Source organism: Tachysurus fulvidraco, chromosome 23 (assembly GCF_022655615.1).
Source record: "Tachysurus fulvidraco isolate hzauxx_2018 chromosome 23, HZAU_PFXX_2.0, whole genome shotgun sequence".
NCBI classification, from domain to species: Eukaryota; Metazoa; Chordata; class Actinopteri; order Siluriformes; family Bagridae; genus Tachysurus; species Tachysurus fulvidraco.
In genome coordinates, this window is record NC_062540.1 from 965,732 (window position 1) to 980,891 (window position 15,160).

Here is a 15,160-nt window from a genome sequence, read left to right on the forward strand (position 1 = left end):
CCTGAGATCAGGACAGGTATCTGATGTTATAACTGTTAATGTAATTTGACATAACACCTGAGATCAGGACAGGTATCTGATGTTATAACTGTTAATGTAATTTGACATGAAACACCTGAGATCAGGACAGGTATCTGAAGTTATAACTGTTAATGTAATTTGACATGAAACACCTGAGATCAGGACAGGTATCTGAAGTTATAACTGTTAATGTAATATGACATGAAACACCTGAGATCAGGACAGGTATCTGAAGTTATAACTGTTAATGTAATATGACATAACACCTGAGATCAGGACAGGTATCTGATGTTATAACTGTTAATGTAATTTGACATAACACCTGAGATCAGGACAGGTATCTGATGTTATAACTGTTAATGTAATTTGACATAACACCTGAGATCAGGACAGGTATCTGAAGTTATAACTGTTAATGTAATATGACATAACACCTGAGATCAGGACAGGTATCTGATGTTATAACTGTTAATGTAATTTGACATGAAATCTCTATGAGATCAGTATGAATATAATAATAATTAAAAAAAACACCCAACGTCGCGGACAAGTAAAGTTATCTGAAGCAATTTATGCAAACGGCTTTCCTTCCAATCTGCGCATAATCGTTGATTTATGCAGATTATCAAATAGGCCACGCCTCCCCGATGACGCAAATTGGTATCTTTTTGGAAAACCAAGAGTTTGATTTTATTTGTAATTTTTTGTTATGTCTTGGGAAGTTTTTCATTCATAAGTGCAGATGGTTTAAATTTAGACCTAACTTTAACCAGTGGATGAATGAGTTTAAACTCTTATGTGAAGCCTTAAGAGTAGTTAAACACACAAAAGCCCTCAAATTGATTTCTCTGTTAGACAAAAATAAACTAATTTAAAATAAAGCCCCTTTTTTATTTATTTTTATACCATATATTTATTTACCAATTAGTATTATTTTGTTTAATTTATTTTATTTTTGTCAATTTTGTTTGTTTGTTTGTTGTATTGTGATCTATGTTTGTTATTGGTTATGCTCAACCTATGGCTGATTATTGTAATGTTCCTTGTGATTTGATTATGTACCTTGTTTGTTTGCTTATGTTTGGTTATAATAATAATAAAAAAAAATACTTCCTTATTACTGACCGACAAAACGTTCTTGCTGATGAGAACATGATAATATGGTTCGATCTGAGTAAATCACCAAGCATAAAATGTTTGAAAATTAATTTTATTGCATTTTTTCTGTTACTGACGTTATATTCATCCTCATTGTTCTCCAAATGACCATTTTCCCCCAAAAACAAATCGTTTATATTCCTTTGAAAGAAAAACATCAACAGCTCAAATTTTATATAATGTAATTTTAAATACCACATAAATAAAGATTCATCCACGTTTTCATCCACATGCCACAACCTATAAAATATATCATAAATTAAAACAACCAAATAAACACAGAAACAAGTCCTTTATAGCTCCTGAACAGGACTTTTATTTTGGATCCTGACGAGTCAGGTGTGAATCGACTCGCTGTGAACACAGTCAGACGCGTCCATCCACTTTGAAACAAGTTGACGGCAAAATGCATATTTCAGAGATCCCCAGGTGAGATTAATAATTAATTTAACATCATTATCAGTCTATATGTGTCCCTGTAACCGTGCTTCATGTTAAAATCGCAGCGTTTTCCTTCGTTTACGGCTCAAATGGCCTCCGGAAGGCGGAAGCGTCCATTTTGCGCAGAACGTTATAAGAAGCGCGCACTGTGCGTGTATTATAGGGAGCTGTGTGCGCAAATCTGACGCAGCCACAAAAGTTGAAAAGGGCTGTGTCCCAAACCGCTCCCTTTTGTACAAGTAGCATGCTCGATTGTATTCCACCTACTTGTGGGAATAATAGTGATTTGGGACGCAACCCGACTCAGCTAAATAAACATTACCTACAATTTTACGTTATATTCCACATTTACAATTACAAGCTTGAGGTCTAAACTCTGTACTCTTTAAATGACCATTTGTGGAAGTGTTTCAATCCATATTTAAGTCCTCTAGTGTTTATGATCTGTACAGTGCACTACATGTTCAGCCTTGTTTCACTTGTATAAGTGGCCCTATGTAGTGCAGTGTATGTCAAGTGCACTATAGACATGCACTAAATAGGGTATAAAACAAAAGCTTGGGCAGATAATGCTTTACACAATGTTTCTAATGAATGTGTGTGTGTGTGTGTGTGTGTTTTCAGCAGTTGCAGACAGATAGAGGCAGTGGTCACTAGCGCCCCTACTGGTTTGGAGGGCTTTAAGGCTCATGCTGTGTTTCAGGAGATCGCTAAAAAGATGGAAGAGGTGTGTGTGTGTGTGTGTGTGAGAGAGAGATAGAGAAAGAGAGTGAGAGAGAGTGTGTGTGTGTGTGTGTGAGGGAGAGTGGTGTGTGTGAGGGAGAGTGGTGTGTGTGAGGGAGAGTGGTGTGTGTGAGGGAGAGTGGTGTGTGTGTGAGAGTGAGAGAGAGAGAGAGAGAGAGAGAGAGTGAGTGTGTGTGTGAGAGAGAGAGAGAGAGAGAGTGGTGTGTGTGTGTGTGAGAGAGAGAGTGTGGTGTGTGTATGTGTGTTTGTGAGTGGTGTGTGTGTGAGTGTTGTGTGTGGTGTGAATGTGTGTGAAATATGCAAACACACCCACAGACTTTATAAATAATAAATGTGTGTGTGCAGGAAGGTTCCCAGTATGTGAAGAAGATTGGCGGTGTGTTTGCCTTCAAAGTGAAGGACGGCCCGGATGGCAGAGAAGCCACGTGGATCGTAAACGTGCGTGATGGAAAGGGCTGCGTCCACAACGACACCTGTGAGTGAATCCTGGATTCTGACTGGTCAGAAGGCGTTTCTATAGCAACAGCTTATTTGGGGTAACATGGTGACCAGTGATTATTTTTTTGTCTTATTAACTTATTTGTGTTAATCTGAGACAGAACTAGGGTTTAGCGAAGTGACACAAATATCGTACAAAGACGTGTCTGTGGTCAGTAAAACTGACCCTGAGGACGACTCCATCCTTACATCTTGTTGTTCTTTCCTTGTTTCAGCTAAGAAGGTGGACTGTACCATCTTGATGGCGGATTCTGACCTGTTGGCCCTAATGACTGGGAAGATGAACCCTCAGACTGTGAGATCATTAAAATGTTTAATATCTGAAAACTTCCAGAAAATAACATTAAATCCAGTAAACTGAGCGTTCAGACACACACTTAAGAACGTCTTAACAAAAAAATTTACTGCAACAAATCAGTCGGTTCCTTCTTCGTATTAAACCCTGGATTTCCTCTCTTGCACTTTTCCAGGCATTTTTCCAGGGAAAGCTGAAGATCACAGGTAACATGGGAATGGCCATGAAACTCCAGAACCTGCAGCTACAACCAGGCAAAGCCAAGTTGTGAGACTCCGCCCACACGGCGCCGTCATCCCCTCCGGCCCCCTCCGTCAGGGCCACTGCAGCAGGGACGGAGAGTCTTGTCTCCTCTTTCTGTGCTTTAACCTTCAGACCTGTGTGTAGAACAGAACCTAGAGGATGTAGCTGATCTACACTCACTCACATTCCCACCTCCACACCAGACACCCCTCCCCCCCAACACCCAAAATAATCGCACACCAACATAAGAAATTTCAGGTGGTGAAATTGATCAGTCATAGTTTAAAAATAATTTAGTATTGCAGCTTATCTGATTTTCCACAAATTTTGTAATAATAATAATAATAATAAGACTCTCTAACACTAAGATCTTCCTGATTTTCCTGATAATCCTGTCCTAGGGATCTAGAGGATGTAGGATATCCCTTTTCATTCCGACACGTGTCCTCCTGCAGTGCGTCTCTAGGTCAGAAGGGGCGGAGCTTAAAGTTACACATCGCACCACAATACACCATCTAACACACTATTACTTCTTAGCATGGTCTAGTGAAATTTATGTATATTTAATGAGCAGCTGTCGCTTCACACAATCAAAGTGCAAGAAAATATTTTAGGACGTTGTGTAAGATTTTATCCCGTCACAAAGTTAGCTAATGTTTGCAATCTTACGAGAGCTTACGCTAGCTAGTTAAATAAATATCTGGCTAAATTGTAGCTAGCTAGCTTAGCTAAATTTCTATGCTGCTATTATGGAGAAAAAAAAACGACTTCATATTGAACTGAAAAATAAAAAATGTTAGCAGTTTGTGAGGTCATGTGATCAAATGCAACTTAAGCTCCGCCTCTTGATCCTCTTTTTACTTTGTAAAATCAAGTGATCTGGAGTGTGTGTGTGTGTGTGCGTGTGTGTTTAGGGTTTAATAAAATTGATGATCATATAGCAATCTGAATCTTTGAAGTGTGAACCTGTGTTTGTGTAAAACCACAGCCTTGTATAATATTTTACTAAATAAAATATTTCTCTTTCACAATAACACACAAAAATCAGAGCCATTTATTTATTGATTTTATTGATTTATTTTCATTTTTAAACTGAATGTGAGGCACCAAGTCTGAGGTAGTGAGAGGAAGTGGAACGTTACACAGCTGATGTGAAGCAGATGCTGCAAAAAGAAAAAAAAACCTGTATAATCTCAGAGTCCTGATGATTTTCTGCTCAAACCTCCAGCATGAGTCACTCAGAGACCGAGCTGGAGTTCTGCCTGATGTCACCAGGTCCAGAAAGTGCAGCTGTACAAACACCACCACACTTTAACTCCACTACATGGCCTGTATAGTGAACAGGGTGTGTGTGGTTTGGGACACGCCCACAGTGGGATGGTGTTTATATGCACTATATAGTGAATAGTGTGTGGTTTGGGACACACCCACAGGGGGATGGTGTTTATATGCACTATATAGTGAATAGTGTGAGGTTTGGGACACGCCCAAAGTGGGATGGTGTTTATATGCACTATATAGTGAACAGTGTGTGTGGTTTGGGACACGCCCACAGTGGGATGGTGTTTATATGCACTATATAGTGAATAGTGTGTGTGTGGTTTGGGACACGCCCAAAGTGGGATGGTGTTTATATGCACTATATAGTGAATAGTGTGTGTGTGTGGTTTGGGACACGCCCAAAGTGGGATGGTGTTTATATGCACTATATAGTGAATAGTGTGTAGTTTGGGACACGCCCACAGATGCACTATATAGTGAATAGGGTGTGTGCGGTTTGGGACACGCCCACAGTGGGATGGTGTTTATATGCACTATTTAGTGAATAGGGTGTGTGTGGTTTGGGACACACCCACAGTGGGATGGTGTTTATATGCACTATAAGTGAATAGTGTGTGGTTTGGGACACGCCCACAGTGGGATGGTGTTTATATGCACTATATAGTGAATAGGGTGTGGTTTGGGACACGCCCACAGTGGGATGGTGTTTATATGCACTATTTAGTGAATAGGGTGTGCAGTTTGGGACACACCCACAGTGGAATGGTGTTTATATGCACTATATAGTGAATAGGGTGTGGTTTGGGACACGCCCACAGTGGGATGGTGTTTATATGCACTATTTAGTGAATAGGGTGTGCAGTTTGGGACACGCCCACAGTGGAATGGTGTTTATATGCACTATATAGTGAATAGGGTGTGGTTTGTGACACGCCCACAGTGGGATGGTGTTTATATGCACTATTTAGTGAATAGGGTGTGTGTGGTTTAGTAGTAACAGTATCCAGTTATTCTCCAGTGTAGTGAGCAGGTCTTTATTCCAGTCATGTGTTTGTTCCACTGAAGTCTTTGGCCGAGTTTAACTTGTAACTCAGTGAAGCTCGTTAGTGAAATTGGACATGAAAGTACATGTTGAAAGGAGCATAAAGATGACGAATCATTCGTGGAAGGCATTTCCATCATTTTCTTTGTCTTTTTTTTCCCTTTTTGCCTTTTCCTTTTCAAATATCCCCATTTTCTCGATCATTAAACACTCATCTCCAGTCTGTCTCAGTAAGTCTCTCATGTGATAAATCACCTTTTACCTGTAAATGTCATGTTGTGTGTTTAATTCTAATAAAATAAAATACTTTGGATATTTTTAGCTCCATATTGAGTTAGCGCTCAATGCTAGGTGTAACTACAGTCATATTTGATTTAAACATAACCAACACGTCTGATATATAATGTAGTGACGTGTTTCTGGTGGACCAGAAATGACCATAAAGTTTAACCTAAAGTCTTCATGTGTAATTTCAGACACCAAGTGAACGTTCTGGAGGATTTGGTTTGGTGTCAGTGAGTTTATTAATAAACTTTATTTCACTAAACATTATACCTGTCATTAATCTGCTTTGCCTGAAGTCATCCAGGTTGCCTAGCAACAGTACTTCTGATTTAAACTACAGAGGCATTAAATTTGTCTTCGATAAAACTAATCAAATTAAAAACAAACTAACTATCAAACAAAATAGATAAAGTTTGGATGCCGTTAGAACTAAATATTTATCTCACTGTGAAGATTCACAAAAGTCATGAAGATTCTCTAAAGTCTAAAAACCGAATGTTTAATGTTTGCTTACTGTTAGTGTTTTTATAAGGTTTACAACGGACACACACACACCACAGACACACACACACACACACACATACACCACAGACAGACACAAACACCACAGACATACACACACACACACACACACCACAGACACACAGAGACACAGACACACACACAGACAAACACACACACAGAGACACACAAACACACAGACATACACACACACAGACATACACAGACACACACACACAGGCACACACACAAACACACAGACACACACAGACACACATAATAAGAAAAGACTTGACACAGATTTATACAGAGAGCTGAAACTGATTGTTGTGCTCATTGTTGTCGTCTCTTCATGTCGTGTTTTTCCTTAAGATGAGAAAAACAAAAGCACTTTTTTTTATTAAATTTGTTTATGTTCAGTTTGATCCAGACTTTTCTCATTTCTCCTTCTGGGTTTCTATCCAAGAGCTCCATGTTACACTGTCATTTCCACAGTAGTAGTGGAAATTCTCTCTCTCTCTCTCTCTCTCTCTCTCTCTCTCTCTCTCTCTCTCTCTCTCTCACTCACTCTCTGTCTGCACATCTGGAGCGATGGATCACTTCTGAGTGGAGCTGCAGGTTCAAGTGTTTGGACTAAAAACCTGCTGCACAAAAGCTGAATTTTATTACTATTATTGCAGGACAGAGAGGTAAGATAGCTCTATATTACCTCTAATACCCCTACACTCTCTCTCTCTCTCTCTCTCTCTCTCTCTCTCTCTCTCTCTCTCTCTCTCTCACTCCATATGTTGCTCTGTTGTATCCATTTCACTTTTCCAGACATAAAGAACACATGGGATTTCTCCAGATACTTAAATAGTTTCAGACTGTTGTTCTTTTACTGTGAGCAGTAGGTTATCTATCTATCTATCTATCTATCTATCTATCTATCTATCTATCTATCTATCTATCTATCTATCTATCTATCTATCTGTCTGTCTGTCTGTCTGTCTGTCTGTCTGTCTGTTAAGATAGTCATAGAGAGCAAGAAAGAGAGAGAGAGAGAGAGAGAGAGAGAGAGAGAGAGAGAGAGAGGTTTATCTCTTGTGAATATTGTGGTTTCCACTTTAACCTGAGAAAAAATAATCATTTCTAATGTAATCAGCTTTTGTTGGTTTGTTTTTTGCCACATGAAGGAACATCATGGCAGTATCTGGATGGATGGATAAAAAATAGATAGATAGATAGATAGATAGATAGATAGAATTGTACACAGTCACCACAATGGCACAGTTCATCATTAGACTCATAAACAAGCTTTAGATTGTAAACAAACTCCAAACAGAAGCATTCAGATACTTAGCATTAGAGCTAACATGTTAAGGTTTACATTAGCATGATGTAAACATGTTAAGGTTCACATTAGCATGATGTAAACATGTTAAGGTTCACATTAGCATGATGTAAACATGTTAAGGTTCACATTAGCATGATGTAAACATGTTAAGGTTTACATTAGCATGATGTTAACATGTTAAGCATTAGCATGATGTAAACATGTTAAGGTTCACATTAGCATGATGTAAACATGTTAAGGTTTACATTAGCATGATGTAAACGTGTTAAGGTTTACATTAGCATGATGTCAACATGTTAAGGTTCACATTAGCATTAGAGTAAACATGTTAAGGTTCACATTAGCATGATGTAAACATGTTAAGGTTCACATTAGCATTAGAGCTAACATGTTAAGGTTTACATTAGCATGATGTAAACATGTTAAGGTTCACATTAGCATGATGTAAACATGTTAAGGTTCACATTAGCATGATGTAAACATGTTAAGGTTCACATTAGCATGATGTAAACATGTTAAGGTTCACATTAGCATTAGAGTAAACATGTTAAGGTTCACATTAGCATGATGTAAACATGTTAAGGTTCACATTAGCATGATGTAAACATGTTAAGGTTTACATTAGCATGATGTCAACATGTTAAGGTTCACATTAGCATTAGAGTAAACATGTTAAGGTTCACATTAGCATGATGTAAACATGTTAAGGTTCACATTAGCATTAGAGCTAACATGTTAAGGTTTACATTAGCATGATGTAAACATGTTAAGGTTCACATTAGCATGATGTAAACATGTTAAGGTTCACATTAGCATGATGTAAACATGTTAAGGTTCACATTAGCATGATGTAAACATGTTAAGGTTCACATTAGCATTAGAGTAAACATGTTAAGGTTCACATTAGCATGATGTAAACATGTTAAGGTTCACATTAGCATGATGTAAACATGTTAAGGTTTACATTAGCATGATGTCAACGTGTTAAGGTTCACATTAGCATTAGAGTAAACATGTTAAGGTTCACATTAGCATGATGTCAACATGTTAAGGTTCACATTAGCATTAGAGTAAACATGTTAAGGTTCACATTAGCATGATGTAAACATGTTAAGGTTCACATTAGCATGATGTAAACATGTTAAGGTTCACATTAGCATGATGTAAACATGTTAAGGTTCACATTAGCATGATGTAAACATGTTAAGGTTCACATTAGCATTAGAGTAAACATGTTAAGGTTCACATTAGCATGATGTAAACATGTTAAGGTTCACATTAGCATGATGTAAACATGTTAAGGTTTACATTAGCATGATGTCAACATGTTAAGGTTCACATTAGCATTAGAGTAAACATGTTAAGGTTCACATTAGCATGATGTAAACATGTTAAGGTTCACATTAGCATTAGAGCTAACATGTTAAGGTTTACATTAGCATGATGTAAACATGTTAAGGTTCACATTAGCATGATGTAAACATGTTAAGGTTCACATTAGCATGATGTAAACATGTTAAGGTTCACATTAGCATGATGTAAACATGTTAAGGTTCACATTAGCATTAGAGTAAACATGTTAAGGTTCACATTAGCATGATGTAAACATGTTAAGGTTCACATTAGCATGATGTAAACATGTTAAGGTTTACATTAGCATGATGTCAACGTGTTAAGGTTCACATTAGCATTAGAGTAAACATGTTAAGGTTCACATTAGCATGATGTCAACATGTTAAGGTTCACATTAGCATTAGAGTAAACATGTTAAGGTTCACATTAGCATGATGTAAACATGTTAAGGTTCACATTAGCATGATGTAAACATGTTAAGGTTCACATTAGCATGATGTAAACATGTTAAGGTTCACATTAGCATGATGTAAACATGTTAAGGTTCACATTAGCATGATGTAAACATGTTAAGGTTCACATTAGCATGATGTAAACATGTTAAGGTTCACATTAGCATGATGTCAACGTGTTAATTCACAGTCTATCATCAGTCAATAACAACATGACCTCTTTACTCACTTATTGTTTTCTACAGAGTCATTTACAGATGATTTAAAGGACGAGAGAAAGTGCAGTGTATCTGCTGTAGAAAGGAGAACTGAAGAGTTAAATCCGTTTTCATGTTTTCCATCCAGCTGTGTGACTCTTGAGAAAAGATTTCTGTCCTGTTCTGGTGCCAGTGTTTCAGACTCCAGCTCACACTCCAAACAACTGGTGAAAAAAGCTCTCAGTGTGTTTGTCATTTCAGGCCAAATTTGAATCTCCAGCTCCTTATCTGGGCATTCGAGAGCCTGGGAAAGTGTGTGTAGGTCTTTTAGAGCTTCATGGCAGGAATGTAGAGATGATTCTAGAAATAAAACTCAGAACTGACCAGTGAGTGACCTCAAAAATTAATTTCCAGATAAACTAAGAGGAAAAAAACACTAGACTTACTGTAACACACACACACACACACACACACACACACACACACACACACACACACACACACACACACACACACACACACACACACACACTGTTTACCGTGCTAACTCACAAAACTAGCAAATAGTAAACAAGCTACTTATACGCTGACATAAGTGTTTGAATGTTAATGAAGTTTTGTTTCTAACAGGTGAGTAGAGAAGAGTGAATTCTTCCCCTTGGAGGTTTGTCCAGACCACACACTCAGAAACACACACACTCAGAAACACACACACACACACACACACACACACACACACACACACACACACACACACACACACACACACACACACACACTTGGGAGTGTGCTACTCTTTCTCTCCTAGAGGACAGTGTGTACTGAGTGTGTTGCGATGATCTGGAGGTGTGTGTTGTGTGCACTGCTGCTGTGTTGGGCTCTTGTTCTCGGAGTCGAGCCTGAACACCAGCAGGAAGACCAACACATGGTCCAGAAGAATAAAGAAACAGAGAAAGACAGGAAGGGAAAAACCATGGCGATGTGTCCTGATCAGTGTAGCTGCACGTCCGAAGAAACTGTCGACTGCGCCGGGGTCAATGTATCCGAGTTTCCACAAGAGATACCGGAGAACACACGCCATCTCTCACTGCAGGTGTGTGTGTGTGTGTGTGTGTGTGTGTGTGTGTGTGTGTGTGTGTGTGTGTGTGTGTGTGTGTGTGTGCATGTTAGATCAGATTTTCCTTTTTTTGTTTATTGAGCATGTGAAGAAACTGTTGTGTGTGTGATCAGTTCAGTTCAGCGAGCACTGAGACACACACACGCTTCATTTCCCTCTCAAATTGCAGTTCATGTGCTCTGATACCTGGCCTCACACTATATAGCCAGAAGTATGTGCACCCCTGACCAGATGTATTAGACAATGCCGTTTCATCACTATATAAACATTTATAATTAATTAATCCCACTAATGTTCTAGCGACCCTGAAACTCATAAGAAGGCATGTCGAATATTTTAAGTCGTTTTGTGTGTCATGAGCTCATTAACGCTAACGTCTGGGACCATCTCGCTACACAGAGCACTAGTCTGTATACACCAAGCTAAATCTCCTGAAGAGACGAGGTGATGTGGTGATGAAGATGCACGTTTACCTACATCAACTTCTGCAAAACAATAAAACAAAAACAATCAAATCCTGGTTTATTCCAAAAGGTGTAATTTTCTGTCTTTATTGTTTACTGCATCAGAATAATCAGATCGCTGAGATCAGAGCGGAGGATCTTGCACGACTAATTCATCTGGAGACTCTCAACCTTCAGAACAACCGCCTCACCACGCAGGGTGTGTGTGTGTGTGTGTGTGTGTATGTGTGTGATTTGTTAGTTGTTAATCAGACACGCTGAATGAACGGTGTGTATATTTCGTTATTGGCAGAACAACCACTTTCAATATTGTTCATATGAAATGGATTTTTAGTGCAATCAGGATAAAGCTCCGGTGTGTGTGTGTGTGTGTGTGTGTGTGTGTGTGTGTGTGTGTGTGTGTGTGTGTGTGTGTGTGTGTGTGTGTGTGTGATTCCAGGCCTTGAAGATGATGGGTTTGAAGCTCTGGAGCAGCTCAGTTATTTATACTTGGCGAATAACCAGGTGGGATCAGAAGTCATTGTATCACTTTACTCAGTCACTCTCACTCATTCCCTACCGCTTATCCGAACGTCTCGGGTCACGGGAGATAGCCTGTGCCTATCTCAGGCGTCATCGGGCATCGAGGCAGGATACACCCTGGACGGAGTGCCAACCCATCACAGGGCGCGCACACACTCTCATTCACTCACGCAATCACACACTACGGACAATTTTCCAGAGATGCCAATCAACCTACCATGCATGTCTTTGGACCGGGGGAGGAAACCGGAGTACCCGGAGGAAACCCCCGAGGCACGGGGAGAACATGCAAACTCCACACACACAAGGTGGAGGCGGGAATCGAACCCCCAACCCTGGAGGTGTGAGGCGAACGTGCTAACCGCTAAGATAGGCACAGCCCCCCCGTGACCTGAGGTAGTTCGGATAAGCGGTAGAAAATGAACGAACGAATGTAAAACTTTACACTTAGAGTTTATTACTAATGTCTGTTTGACCTCCTGCTGTAGATTGTAAGTTCTCCTGATGTTACACATCACTAGTTCTGATCACACAAATGGCTCAATCTGTTCTGTCTGTTGTCTCAAACGCAAAAAAAAAAAAACCCTAACATTTGTGCAGAAGCTCATTTCTGCTCCCTGATTGAAGTCAGAAGATTAAAAGGAAAATTAGGTCACAGCCTCAAAATATGCCCCAGTTTTTTCTGCCTCTCCGTGTCTGTTTAATCCTCTGGACACATTCCCACATTGGTGTGGAAATTCACTGAAGGGAAATAACGCTGAGTGTTTCTGCTGGTTCTATCATGACAGTTCCTCATCCACGTCACCAGCAGAACCTTCACTCCACCTCCTGTAATGTCTGGATGTCACGACGTCTCTCGCAGAAGGATAAACTTCTCCTCACCACATCGACTATTTCACACACTTTTTAATCCGTTGATAATGGGACTTGATCATGACAAACATCTAAACTTCTAGTGCTTTTAAAACTCAGCCAGCTGCAGTTCTTCTTCCTAATGGTTCGTTCTTCTCTTCTTCTTGCTGTTATGCCATCGTGTGTATTATTCAACTGAACTCTGTTGAATAGCTCACAGCAGCACCCAGATATCTACCACCGACCCTGGTCAGCGCAGACTTCGCCGCGAACCAGCTGACCACCATCTACCCCTACACCTTTGGCCTGAAACCCAGACTGAAGTACGTTAAGACTCTTTCTATAACTCTTCTATAAACTGAGTGAGTAAACTTACCTGAGTCACTTGTTGCTGTGTCTAATTCCAGGTCAGTGTACCTTCACAACAACAAGCTGTCTGATGCAGGCTTCCCTGAGGGAATGTTCAATGGGTCAGACAACCTGGAGGTGTTAATCCTCTCCAGCAACTACCTGCGCTACGTCCCTAAAGGCCTGCCCAAGGCGCTCTTCCGTCTCCATTTGAAGGTAGCACCGACGAACCAGTCACTGAACTTTACAGACCGTCATGTCTTATCTTCTACCTCTGAACCTTCTCTGATGATCATGTTCATGCAGAATAACAAACTGGAGAAGATTCCTTCAGGTGCGTTCGAGAACCAGCCTCATCTGAGAGAACTGTACCTGCAGAACAACCTCCTGAGCAACAATGGCATGGATAACACCACCTTCAGGTCTTACTCAGTATGAAATGAACCATCGTTTAGCAGTTATAACCCCTTATAACAAGAGCGACTTACATTATCTTATTTTTATACAACTGAGCAATTGAGGGTTAAGGGCCTTGCTCAGGGGCCCAACAGTGGCAGCTTGGCGGACTTGGGATCGAACTCAATACCTTCCGATTGTTTGTCCAACACCTTAACTGCTAGGCTACCAAACGCCCCATAACATTCACACTGATAGAGAAACTTGAACAAACACACTCACTCAAACACACACACGCACTCACACACTCACACACACACACACTCTCTCTCACACACACACACACACACACACACACACACACACACACACACACACACACACACACACACACACACACTCACACACACACACACACACACACACACTCACACGCACACACACATACACACACTCATAAACACACACACACACACACACACACACACACACACACACACACACACACACACACACTCATAAACACACACACACACACACACATACACACACTCATAAACAAACATACACACACATCCACACACACACACACACACATACACACTCTACCATGAACAATGGCACCTCTCTCACTTCCTCTTGATCTCTTCAGATCTTTTGCTGTTATCTTCTTCTTTTCTTCCTCATTTCTTTCCTTTGTCATTGTTATCTGTATAAAACATAAACAATAAACTCATAGAGATTCATCACATTAGAGAAAAACCAGCATGAGCTTCAGAGCAAAATCCCAAATTGTCAGATATCATGGTATCATTTGTGAAATGTCCAGAACACTGAACCTACATTTTCACGTGTGTGTGTGTCTCTCAGTCACCTGAGCAGACTGGAGTACCTGGACCTGTCCAACAACAATCTGACCGCAGTACCTTCAGGTCTTCCCCGGACCCTGATGCTGCTCCACCTGGAGAAAAACTACATCACTTCTGTCAGAGTCGATTCCCTCAGTGCTGTGAAGGATCTTCAGTACCTTCTGCTTCACCACAATCGGCTTCGCGCTCGCTACATCCACCGTGACGCCTTCCGTGGTCTCAAGCGCCTCCACACGCTCCACCTACACCACAACCTGCTGGAACGAATCCCTCTGGGCCTGCCGCGCCGCGCCCACACACTCGTACTGCTGCGAAACTACATCGGTGAGATTGGACGCGATGACCTCAGCACTCTTTACACGCTCAACGAGCTCAACCTTAGCTACAACCGCTTGACGAGCGAACGCATTCATCGCCACGCCTTCAGGAAATTGCGCGTGCTGGAAGTCTTGGATCTTTCAGGGAACAAACTGAGCACGCTGCCTCTCGGGCTTCCCAAGAGCCTCCGCCTCCTGCGGGTGAAGAATAATCAGATTGCCGAGCTGCCAGAGGGGGCACTGATGGGTATGAGCAAACTGAAGGAGCTCCATCTTTCTAACAACCAGATCAAACTAGGATCCATCTACCAAGGGGCGTGGCAGGAGCTTGGCTCTCTCACAGTAAGCATGACCAAACCTAGCATTAATATACACCTGTGTGAAAATGTAAAGCTGATCTATTATAGTGTATGGATGTGTGTGTGTGT

At 40.6% G+C, this 15,160-nt stretch overlaps 2 protein-coding genes across 3 annotated transcripts in view; both read left to right on the forward strand.

The window, feature by feature from the left end:
- The first annotated feature begins 1,455 nt into the window (after window positions 1-1,455).
- Window positions 1,456-4,434, forward strand: scp2b (sterol carrier protein 2b). 2 transcript variants are annotated; one of them, XM_027139768.2, is made up of 5 exons: window positions 1,456-1,608; window positions 2,245-2,347; window positions 2,710-2,839; window positions 3,078-3,157; window positions 3,333-4,434. In XM_027139768.2, the coding sequence occupies exons 1-5, from the start codon at window positions 1,586-1,588 to the stop codon at window positions 3,426-3,428; spliced, it is 432 nt and encodes a 143-aa protein (XP_026995569.1). In that variant the 5' UTR covers window positions 1,456-1,585; the 3' UTR covers window positions 3,429-4,434. The 2 variants fall into 2 exon arrangements, with proteins under 2 accessions (XP_026995569.1, XP_026995578.1); XM_027139777.2 differs by having other exon boundaries at window positions 1,475-1,608; window positions 2,248-2,347.
- Window positions 4,435-6,731: 2,297 nt separating this feature from the next.
- The window catches only part of podn (podocan), a 9,420-nt gene continuing 991 nt past the window's right edge, over window positions 6,732-15,160 (forward strand). The window contains exons 1-9 of the mRNA XM_027139721.2: window positions 6,732-7,198; window positions 10,478-10,511; window positions 10,656-10,940; window positions 11,534-11,627; window positions 11,868-11,932; window positions 13,016-13,125; window positions 13,210-13,366; window positions 13,457-13,572; window positions 14,417-15,074. Coding sequence (XP_026995522.2) covers window positions 10,683-10,940; window positions 11,534-11,627; window positions 11,868-11,932; window positions 13,016-13,125; window positions 13,210-13,366; window positions 13,457-13,572; window positions 14,417-15,074 — 1,458 coding nt within the window. The 5' untranslated portion in view covers window positions 6,732-7,198; window positions 10,478-10,511; window positions 10,656-10,682. The remainder of the gene's footprint in view (window positions 7,199-10,477; window positions 10,512-10,655; window positions 10,941-11,533; window positions 11,628-11,867; window positions 11,933-13,015; window positions 13,126-13,209; window positions 13,367-13,456; window positions 13,573-14,416; window positions 15,075-15,160) is intronic.